Source organism: Pan troglodytes, chromosome 8 (assembly GCF_028858775.2).
Source record: "Pan troglodytes isolate AG18354 chromosome 8, NHGRI_mPanTro3-v2.0_pri, whole genome shotgun sequence".
NCBI lineage: Eukaryota > Metazoa > Chordata > Mammalia > Primates > Hominidae > Pan > Pan troglodytes.
The window spans coordinates 96396144-96407821 of record NC_072406.2 but is presented as its reverse complement, the minus strand read 5'-3'; the positions used below and the strand labels follow the sequence as shown (position 1 = coordinate 96407821).

Here is an 11678-nt window from a genome sequence, read left to right as displayed (position 1 = left end):
ACTGCACCTTGATTACATTTATGCTAATTCATAGGCACTCACACACACCATCTCTCTATGCATTAGCCATATTGGTAGTTACCCATCCTCACTAACACACACACTACACTCATAACCCACTGTGCCCTCAGTGAATTCTAATATTTATTCTCTGGGTGCTATTCTGCCTAGAGACAATCATTTGATTTTTCGATAAATGCTAGAGTTTGAGACAATGCCCAAGAGAACATTGCTCATTTGCTTTCAGAATGTCAGGCTGGAGGGATCCAAGAGACCTCATTACACTCTATGCTGTCTGGCACATTCACCTCTGCCCCATGCAGCAGCCTTTGTGATTCTTACCAAAACCTACCTGGGTTCTTGAGGGTGTCTCGGAGCCTTCCTGGTTGCTCATCAAGTTACTTCAAAGGAAAATTGCTGTTTGCTTTTTCTTGGAGCTAGGAAACCACTGAGATGTTGTCTCTGTGCACTGGGGAAAGTGAATGTTCCCAGCAGAAGGCTCAATTTGTTCCTTATTTATAGAGCCGATCTCTGGCATGAGGAGCATCCAGGGTACCTGTGCCAAGTCCTTTGGGTAACAACTGAAGAAATTTTGGGACAGCAAGTGATCCAAGAAAATTGTTTTGCTAGTATTATGCAAGAGACTCCAAGTATTTGTATTATGTCATGTGATTTATTAGACATAAGCCAGTGTGATGCAGTGCTTCCTAAAGTTACTGTACTCCCCTCACATTTACAAAAGACCTTACAACATATTTCACTCAGTTTTCTCACATTTGATATTCATGACAACCCACTATGGAGGCTGGGCTGTTTGATTTTACAGAAGAGGACCAAAGAGGTGAATGATTTATACAAGGAAGTGATGAATTCTCTTTCAGAATCTAGTTCTTTCACAACTTTCTCATCAGGCTGAGGGTCTTTATTCAGTATCCATCCCTGCAATGTGGTCTACAGCAGGTTCACTATAGAAATTAACTTTTTAAAAATCACTGAAACCTGGGATCAGAACCATGAGAGCACCCATGCACATGAGTGTGGAATTTCCATTCTTGGATATCTTCTGCCACCACCTGGAGGGTGCACCTGACTATAACTTGTGGACCATAGACATTGGTAAGAGAGGCTGTTTTGTTGTAAGATGACAAAGACACTGTGTACATTGGGAGCCAGCAAACTTTTTTCCTGTAAAGAAAGGCAAATAGTAAATATTTTAGGCTCTGTTGCTACTACTTAACTCTGCCGATGGGATGCAAAAGCAGCCATAGACAATATGTAAATTAGTGGGTATGGATGTCTTCCAATAAGACACTTTTTACAAAAACAGGTGACAGGCTGGGTTTGACCCTGAGATTGTAGTTTGTTTACCCCTTATGAAAATTTAGAAAGATATTTCTGGTGAGTTTTGGAGACCCAAGACTCAATTCTGACTCTTTGATAAATGAGAGTGATAGACACCCCCAAAATTAGGACAAATGTAAATGCAGTAGATGAAAGCAGTCATCTGTTGAAGTGATCAGGATGTTGCCTTTAAATGATTGTCTGAACCAATCATGATGGGACAGTTATTGACCTAAAGACAAGTAACATTTAGCCAGTTTTATTGAGTCTTGTTTGAAGAAAAATCAGGAACTTAAAAGCAAGAAATCTGTAGTATTTATCTGATGTTAACAGAGACAGAAAGAGAGAGAGAATTCAATCTTGCCAATGATCCAATGGTTTATTGGGACCTATTTTCATGGTCTGGATGGAAAGGCCTCTGATATGGTTTGACTGTGTCCCCACCCAAATCTCACCTTGAATTGTAATAATCCCCATGAATCAAGGGTGGGGCCAGGTGGAGATCATTGAATCACGGGGGCAGTTTCCCCCATACTGTTCTCGTGGTAATGAATAAGTCGCATGAGATTTGATGGTTTTATAAATGGAAGTACCCCTGCACAAATCCTTTTGCCTGATGTCATGTAAGACATGCCTTCGCTCCTCCTTGCCTTCTGCCATGATTGTGAGGTCTGCCCAGCCATGTGGAACTGTGAGTCCACTAAACCTCTTTTTCTTTATAAATTACCCAGTCTTGGGTATGTGTTTACCAGCAGTGTGAAAATGGACTAATACAGCCTCCAAGATGATAAGCCTCCCAAAACTCATCTGTCAACCTTCCTTTGTGTATCCTGTCTTCCCTGGTTTGCCCTTGTAGAGAAGAATCATCCTGGATTACGCTCATGAATATTCAAGTCATGGGAAGAAACACATTCTTATTGTAAAAAATAAAATGATGTCTGGCTTACCTTAGTCTTTTAGTATGTGAGTCTGATGAGTATGAGTTAGTCCCTGAAAATTGAATGCCCTCTGAGTATCCTGGCAAAAGAATTTCTGGCCTTCCAATGCTGAAGACCAATTTGGGCCATGGCGAGGCTGCAGCATAGCTGGCCTTGGAAGCCTGGTTTGTAGGTTGGTTGGAATCATAGCATCTTCATGATGTCTTTTGATGACTGCAACATGGTTTTATTCCTCATGATTAAGCAGAGAATATGTCCAAGGTCACTTGCCCATTGAAGTTGCTGGGTACAAAAAGGCAAATACAGAAATTGTGCTCTGGAAAGTGGATGTGGGCTATCAAACCTAGGCTATCAATCGAGGGATTCAGTGAGCAGTTTGTCTAGAGGACAAGAGCTGGAAATTTTTGTCTTAATTATCATATAATCTAACAAAGGCAAAAATCAACATACAAGTATCTGAGCATATTTATTCACAAGGGCATTGTAGTTAGGATAGGTTAGATTTATGCTTAGGCAACCATTCCCAAATTTCCATGGCTTAACACAGAAAAATGTATTCCTGTTCCACAGACTCTACTTAAGTTTGGGAAATACAGAAGGAGGGAGGGCTCTGCTTCACTAATTTACTCAAGGACATGGCTGGGAAGACTCCACCATTTGGAATGTCAGTGGTTGCCACAACAAGGAAAAAGATAAATTGGAAGATCATGTTAGGGCTTTTCAAACCTCATTTCTTGTAACATTTCGTTAGCTAGATCAAGAGTCTTGTAGCCCACCTATTTCAAGGAGGCTTGAAAAGGTCTTTTGTGTGTCTGCCACAGGCATACCTCAGAGCGTGGGTAGCTGAGGCAGCATCTCAGACATGCTGGCAGCAGACGATGGGGGTGGGAAAGAGTCCTAGCTTCAGAGAAACGGAGTACAGCGTGTCTGCTCCCTGATAGGATGCCCTGTTCTCTGTCTGAGGTATCCCAGTGTTTTACTAATATTGGGAAGGTGAGTGGCATTTTCCAATTGAATAGATAGGACACTCTCCTATTAAGATTCTATTAAGACAAGCCAGGGAGCTGCCTCCCTGCAGCCATTTATATCTAAGCATTTCACAAGCACAGAGTAATTCCTCCCCCATGACTCTGTCTCTATGGAGAATTTTAAGACCCTAGTTCTGAAAAGCATCCTGCAAGAGGGAAGATGGGTTGTAATATTTCCAGACCCTCTTGCCATTGTTGTTAGGGTCTCTTGAGTTTAGGGACTACACTGAACCACAGGTTGTTTAACATAAATAACTTGACCCATGCTAACTTCAATTATCCTGGTCTCCTGCCTCAATTTCCAAGAGAGCCACTCCCTCTGTTCATATGCCAAATAAGGAAACCAGAGAATGAGGGGGTCAGGAAAGGAGTGGGGGGCAGTAGAGAAGTGGCCTAGATGATTCTAGAGATAGCATGCCAGTGGGTGTGCTTCACAAGCTTCCTGCAAACTTCTTGAAAGTTGGATGGAGCTGGATTCATTTGAAAAGGCTGGCATGAGATGGACAGAGAGGAAATTGTGGGGGAATGGAGGACTCTTAAGATCTTTATCCTTTGGGGTAAGGGGAGAGAAAGGAATCCACTAGTGGTTTGGAATAGTCATGAATTAAATCACATATTTCCATGAAACAAGCCTGACAAACCCTTAGCAAAGCTGGTAGGGGACTCTGGAGTGATAATTGCTCATCAGAGTTTTCCCCCATCAGGGCAAACTGGCCAGGCCCTCACCACCCTCAGTCACTGAATGTGGGATGTGGCTGCTTTGGGAAGGACATGACCTCATGCAAGCACTCCTTGCAGCTGAACATCCACTTATACCTTGAAGGGGGATCTAGGAAGCACATAGCCATATGTATGACAAACTTTGTGCCGATAGCTCTCTCTTTGTTTTGGATTTTTACCTTTAGACAAACCCAGTGGTCCCCCCAGGTTTTAGAGTTAGACTGTTTGGAAACTCCTGCAAATATTTCTGGCTTGGATGGAAAGCCTGGAGTGTAATCAGCTTAGCTGGTGACCCATTTCCCCCCTCACTGGTTAGCTAAGCGGATTTTCTTTGCTGAGGCCTTTTGTAGGGTACAATGTATATCATGAGTCTTAAAGGAACTCATGGAATTTCAATATTCAACTGGAAGTGCCCTAGTTAATAGGGATGTAGACTTTTCGGATCTTAAAGAGTTTGTCAGTGGGAGGAGGATTAATGGGCACCAACTGTGTGCTAGGTGTTGTATTTAACATAATCTCAAACTTTTCTAAAAATATGGCTGGATGCAATGGCTTGCACCTGTAATCCCAGTTACTTGGGAGGCTGAGAAGTTTCAGACCAGCCTGGGCAACAGAGTGAGACCCTGTCTCTGAAAAAATACAAAAATTAAAAAATAATGAGAAATAAATTCCTGGAAATACTATGAGGTATTTGTTAATATTCTCACGATACAGAAAAGACTCACAGAGATTAAATTACATTCCAAAGATCTCAAGATTCAGAAGCACAAACAAGAGAGAAGACTCCTTGGGACAGGGTCTATAATAGGTTTGCCCTTGACCCTGTTCCTTTTATTGGGCAAGAGTATAGCTTAAAGCAAATGACCAGTAAATATTTGTGGAATAAATGAAGAGTGAAAGAGCAAGCATATAAAATTGTATACATCTCTTTTTAAAATGTAGGTTGCCCATTTTGATGAAGTGAAATACACAGTATTAAGGAAAGGTTGTGAAGTCCAAGAAAACAATCTTTTGGTTTAATCAGAAAATACCATCTTGTATTTGAAACTGGTGACCCAAGCTGCAGAAGCAGCTGTCTTGATGCAGTAGGAGCATGACTACACCACCCGTGGTGTTGGGAAGAGAACAAATGATAGGAATGAACACAGAATTACTTTGTTACTCATCACCTATTTTCACTTTGAGAAAATGATTGGAAATTCTAGGTTTCAGGAATCAACTGCAAATGATGAAGCATTAGATGGATTCTGGCCACATCCCCTGAACAGTGGTGCTCGGAATAGCACTGCCTGCTTGTTTCTCAGACTTCTATTTAAGACTCTAAGAAATGTAGAATCTGTATGGAATTGGACATCTGACTTGGAGTTTGCTTTTCAGACTCAAGAATTACACAAATGTTGAATTTCCTGACCCTAGTTAAGAGACATTGATCCCCCTTCGTGTGTTCTGACTGAACTTGTGGTCTGGGCTGTAACAGACCTCAGAGCTCCCATGGGCTTTCCTGCTGCTGTGTGACTTACATCATCATGGATTACCAATAATAGGATTTGCCACTCGGAAGCTGGGGCGATACTTATTCAAAACTCACAACGTATTTTCTTACAGAGAAATATGGCTTCAGTTTTTCATTACTTCCTGTTAGTTCTGGTCTTTCTGGATACACACGCAGCTCAGCCTTTCTGTCTGCCAGGATGCACTTGCTCAGAGGAGAGTTTTGGCAGGTGCGCTCTGCTGGCCAGATGTTAGAGGGTTATGGGGAATGGGTTTTCTTTGGGGATGATGTGGAGTGGAAGCAGGCTTAGAATTGGCAGGAAATCAACAAAACTCTATGAGACTCATTCTAGTTGGGACTGAACTTTGCTGAACTGTGCATTTTTACCAAAATGAGTCTAACTCTTTTATTTCAATGAATAATAATATTTTTGTTCTGATTCAATGTCTAATGCCAGGATCAGCCTGACCCCACTTTCCAGTCCCCTGTTGTTTATCTTAAAGCTGTTCTGGTTTCTTGTACAGGACTCTGCAGTGCACATCTGTCTCCTTGGGAAAGATCCCTGGGAACCTTTCTGAAGAGTTCAAGCAAGTGAGAATTGAAAACTCACCCTTATTTGAGATGCCCCAAGGGTCTTTCATCAACATGAGCACCTTGGAATACCTCTGGCTCAATTTTAACAATATCAGTGTGATCCACCTAGGAGCCCTGGAACACTTGCCAGAACTGAGGGAGCTGAGACTGGAGGGGAACAAGCTCTGCTCAGTACCATGGACAGCGTTCCGTGCCACCCCTCTCCTGAGGGTCTTGGATCTCAAACGCAACAAGATTGATGCACTCCCTGAGCTGGCTCTTCAATTCTTGGTCAGCCTGACCTACCTTGACCTATCCTCCAATAGGCTTACAGTTGTATCCAAGAGTGTCTTCCTGAACTGGCCAGCCTACCAGAAAGGCCGGCAGCCTGACTGTGGGGCTGAGATTCTCTCCAGCCTGGTGGTGGCCCTGCATGACAACCCCTGGGTATGTGACTGTCGCCTAAGGGGGCTTGTCCAGTTTGTCAAGTCCATTACCCTCCCAGTCATCCTGGTGAATTCCTACCTGATATGCCAGGGCCCTCTGTCCAAGGCAGGGCAGCTTTTTCATGAAACTGAGCTTAGTGCTTGCATGAAGCCACAGATCTCAACCCCCAGTGCCAATATCACCATCCGGGTGGGACAGAATGTGACCCTGCGATGCTTGGCACAGGCCAGCCCCTCACCATCCATTGCATGGACTTATCCCCTGAGTATGTGGAGAGAATTTGATGGTAAGCCACATGCACCCTCTCAGTGTATCTGGAGGGAATGGAGAGGTCTGTAGCAAACCCATCCTCATTAGAGAGGTTCAAAGCTGGGTCAATCATGAAGGGTGGGTGCAAGTAAGATTGGGATAGCCCTGAATTATGCTCACTAGAACAGAAAAGATTTCAAGGTAGTGTTCCACTATTGGCATTATTTTAAATGTTTGCATACAGATCTCTTTGCATACAGAACATATACACATATATAAACACATATTTCAGGGCTAATTTAATATCTTACGCAAATATTATAAAATTTTATATGAGCAGATATAGTCTTTGGGAATCTTCTAGATGCAAAACACTGGACTATGTATTTTAGAATTCTAGAATTTTTGACTAGGATTGATTTTAGAGATGATCTATTAGTTATTTCCTTAACTTGTCTGAGCAGAATCACCTGGGCTGCTTGTTTGAAATAACACTGACATAAAATTGTTCAGACCTTATTGGCTTGAATTTGTAATACTGGGACCCAGGGAAAGGAAGTGACCTCCGTGGGTCCTGGGGCTGGAATTCAAACCTGCCTCTTCCTTCCTGGAACCCTCTGCTCTGTTTTCATACCTCAACTGGGATTACCTTTAATGCTACTCTGTAGGGTTGGGCATATCACAAAGCCGGGGATGGCCTCCCTGGGGGTATCCCAAAGCTGAAAAGAAAAATCTTCGTACATTCCTCGTGTCCTGTCTTCTGTTCTCTGTCTAGAAGACAACTAGGAATAGCTGGGTAAAACTTGGGAAATATAGTCATTTGCCCAGGTATTTGTTATACATTATGACAAAACTCTGGATGGTTTAAAAATACCCAATTAACTGAATTTTCACATTCTGTATTGTTTTGATAATACCTTATTGGTTTGGCATTCAATATCAATGAAAGAAAAATATAGGATTTATTGTTGTAGCCTCTTTGAAAACCAAGAAATGCATACAGGTGTTGTCTTTCGTGGTGTTCTATAATCACTGTTTGGCAACGTGTTATATAATCTCTCAGTAAAAATATAAGCACTGAACACTTACTTTCAAACTAATGAGGTAGGTGATTGCTTATCATCCGATTTTATTGACAAGAAAATTGTCAAGAGAATTTAAGCAACTTGCCCAGTACCACACTGGATAGGAGCTCCATTAGGGATAGCAGCCCAGGCATGTGGCTCCAGGCTCTGAGGAACTGTGCATCTGGAAGGTAAGAAGGCACTTCCTGAAGCTCATAATATCGTACAATCACATAGTTGCAAGAACTCTCCTGAAAGCCATGGCTCAGCAAGGCGAATGTGGTTTGGTGGGTGCAGTTAGTGAAGCTGAAAGAGTATGGTCTTCATAGATTGAAGAGCCAGGTCCCATATCAATTGTTGCTTCTGAACAACTCTCACTACGGGAAAGTTGATGGATTGCTCCAATCCTCAATATCCTATGTGTAAAGATCAGTTATTTATCTTACAGGATTGCTGGGAGGCAAACACCTGACACCAGGTACGAGGTTCATAAGAGGTTACCACCATCTTCTAACAACAACAATAACAAAAAACAAAGCAAAACAAAACAAAACTGGCATTGCTAGACACTTTCCAGCAGTCTATCAGATAAATGCACAGCTGTTTTGTTTTTCTTTCCACTCAGTGTTGACATCTTCTACTGGAGAAGACACTGCTCTGTCGGAGCTGGCCATACCTGCTGCCCACCTGGTAGACAGTGGTAATTACACCTGCATGGCCTCCAACTCCATTGGCAAGAGCAGCCTTGTAATCTCTCTCCATGTCCAGCCTGCCCAGGCCCTACATGCACCTGATTCTCTTTCCATCTCCTCGGAGAGCAATGCCTACATTGACCTGCGGGTTGTCAAGCAGACAGTGCATGGGATTTTGCTGGAGTGGCTTGCAGTGGCCGACACCTCTAAGGAGGAGTGGTTCACCCTCTACATTGCATCGGATGAAGCCTTCAGGAAGGAGGTGGTTCACATTGGCCCTGGAATCAATACTTATGCTGTGGATGACCTCCTTCCTGGCACAAAATATGAGGCCTGCCTCAGCCTAGAGGGCCAGCCTCCACACCAGGGCCAGTGTGTAGCTTTTGTAACAGGCAGAGATGCTGGTGGGCTAGAGGCACGTGAGCGCCTCCTGCATGTCACAGTGGTCCTGTGTGTGGTGCTGCTTGCAGTGCCTGTGGGTGCCTATGCCTGGGCAGCCCAGGGCCCCTGCAGCTGCAGCAAGTGGGTCCTGCGCTGCTGTCTTCATCGCAGGAAAGCCCCCAGCTGCCCCCCTGCAGCCCCGCAGTCCAAGGATGGCTCCTTTAGAGAACATCCAGCTGTCTGTGATGATGGTGAAGGGCACATAGACACTGAGGGGGACAAGGAGAAAGGAGGAACGGAAGACAACAGCTGAACAACCCAGGCCATGGGGTGGAAACGGCTTGGGCTTCAAGCCTCTGAAGCCAACCCTCTGCAGCAGCTCCATCCATTTATCCAGCAAGTATGTATTGAGCACCCACTGTGTTCCAAGCACTGAACTTGACACAGGGGGTTCAAGAGTAAAAAGGGAAACAGAGTCTTTATCTTCATGATGAAGGGGACATAGTCATTATCTTCGTAAAGTTAAAGTCAATGAAGATTTGTCCATCAAATTAATCATTTTAATATACATGGTGATTAGAAATCACTAAATATTACTCTTTGCATATACTTAGCCTTATAACATTTACATGCTTATACGTAATGTCTACGTATAATATTTTACATATATTATCCTGTAAACGAAGGTAGACTTCTACCCACTTTTTATAGGTGAAAAACTGCAGCCTGGACAGTTCAATGATACACCCAGAGTCCACATCTGGCAGGAGGCAGAAGCCCCATTCAAAAGAGGTTCCAGTTCCATCGTTTCCTTGAATGCCTGTTTTGCAGTATTCTTGTGTCTTTCATTGTTTATAAAGTGTGACCCTCTCTCTTCATGACAAACTCCTAATGAGATCACATAAATGTGATGTTCCAAAGAGCTGCCCATCAGGGTGATGAGAGCTGTTGGGTAATGTGAGTCTCTTTTTGTAGGTGTCTGTTCCCCTGTGAGCACAGCCCTTGGTGCTGCTGGGCAGGCTGGAGCCATCAGCACCAAGGAAGAGCAGGGGATTGGCTGCAGCCCTGGGTCTGGCAGAGAGCAGACTCTGCAGGGCCATACCCAGAAGGAAGAGCACCCATACGTCCGCTGCTTTCCCCTAGTCAATGTCTAAAGCCCTCCTATGAAATCCATGAGAGGTGGTCATTTCCTCTTAGCCGGACCCATGTGGAATGGAGGGGCCCCAAGAATCCCAACATCAGCTCATCGTCCCACTGAACAGCCCTTCTAGGGGAGACCATTCCCAGGATTTAATTCACATCTGTCTCCCTGCCGTTTCCCTCACTGGCCACATGCAAACCTTTCTAAGAGTGTAAACATGAACTAGCCTCATTGTGACATCTCCACACATTTCCTCCTTCCCACCTTTTTTACCCATTCCTAATCATCCTTTTAGGCCTCTCTCAAGAGTGTACATTACGTCTTCCACAGAGCTTTCCTTGACTTCACACCTCTGGGGAAAAGGACAGTATGCACATTGTGTCCATTGGTTGTGAGACATTTGCAGGCAAAGACTGACCTTCCTCACGATGGCCACTGCACTTGTCTAATACCTGGATTGTGTTCATAATCAATGTTAGTTAACAATAAATTTTAAAAAATTGAAGATGGCTCTCGTTTTCAGACTAATTGCCCACTCATTTCTTCAGGTTCTACTCATTTGTTTTCTTCTGGGCATTAGAAAAAAAACTCTAAATTAAAAAAAAAATTGGGACACGGATCACTATGTTGCCTGGGCTGGTCCCAAACTCCTGGCCTCAAGCTATCCTCCCATCTCAAAGTCTCCCAAGTACTGGGATTACACCTGGCAAAAATAACTTTTAAATGAAAATTTTTAGTCACGACAAAAGTAGAGAGAATCTCATTCCTCCTCTTCTGTCACCTTCAGCAAGTTTTAACATTTCCCAAGCTTATTTCATCTTGTCCTTGCCCTCAACATTTTTTTTTAACTGGAGCGTTTTAAAACAAATACAAAGCTTCACACCAATTTAACTGTAAATGTTTTAGTTTGAGGTGTAACAGATGAAGTTTTAAAAAACATAAACACAATGTTATTGCCACTCCTAAGAGCATATATTTTAAAATTAGATGGACATATATATATATTTAGATATGCACATGTGTAAAACACACACATACATGTAATGTAGTAGATAATTTATTAATGTGTAATTTCCTATGATAAATTTTTGAAGAAAAGTGATTGGAGCAAGAAAAGAACTTGTACTTCTCGTGGCCTCTCTGTACTTCCTTCCATAGCATCAAGGGGGATTGATATGGTTTGGCTATGTCCCCGCCCAAATCTCATCTTCAATCATAGTTTCCATAATCCCCACATGTCATGGGAGGGACCCAATAGGAGGTAATTGAATCATGGGGGTAGTTTCTCCCATGCCATTCTCATGATAGTGAGTAAGTTCTCAAAAGATTTGATGATTTTATAAGGGGCTTCCCCCTTCACTCAGCTCTCATTCTTCTCTCTCCTGTCGCCATATGAAGAAGGACATGTTTGCTTCCCCTTCCACCCTGAGTCCTCCCCAGTCATGCAGAACTATGAGTCAATTAAACCTGTTTCCTCTATAAATTACCCAGTCTCGGGTATGTCTTTATTAGCAGCATGAGAACGAACTAATACAGTGGTCTACGGATCTTGAGGGTGCCACCATCATGAAATAGCCTGGGCTACCATGAAGGTGAGAGTGGATGTTCAGAC

General features: G+C 43.2%; 1 protein-coding gene across 1 annotated transcript; it reads left to right on the top strand.

The window, feature by feature from the left end:
* Positions 1-5586: 5586 nt before the first annotated feature.
* LRIT2 (leucine rich repeat, Ig-like and transmembrane domains 2) lies at positions 5587-10678 on the top strand. The gene is made up of 3 exons (XM_001154419.5): positions 5587-5748; positions 6044-6825; positions 8478-10678. The coding sequence occupies exons 1-3, from the start codon at positions 5639-5641 to the stop codon at positions 9236-9238; spliced, it is 1653 nt and encodes a 550-aa protein (XP_001154419.2). The 5' UTR covers positions 5587-5638; the 3' UTR covers positions 9239-10678.
* Positions 10679-11678: the final 1000 nt, after the last annotated feature.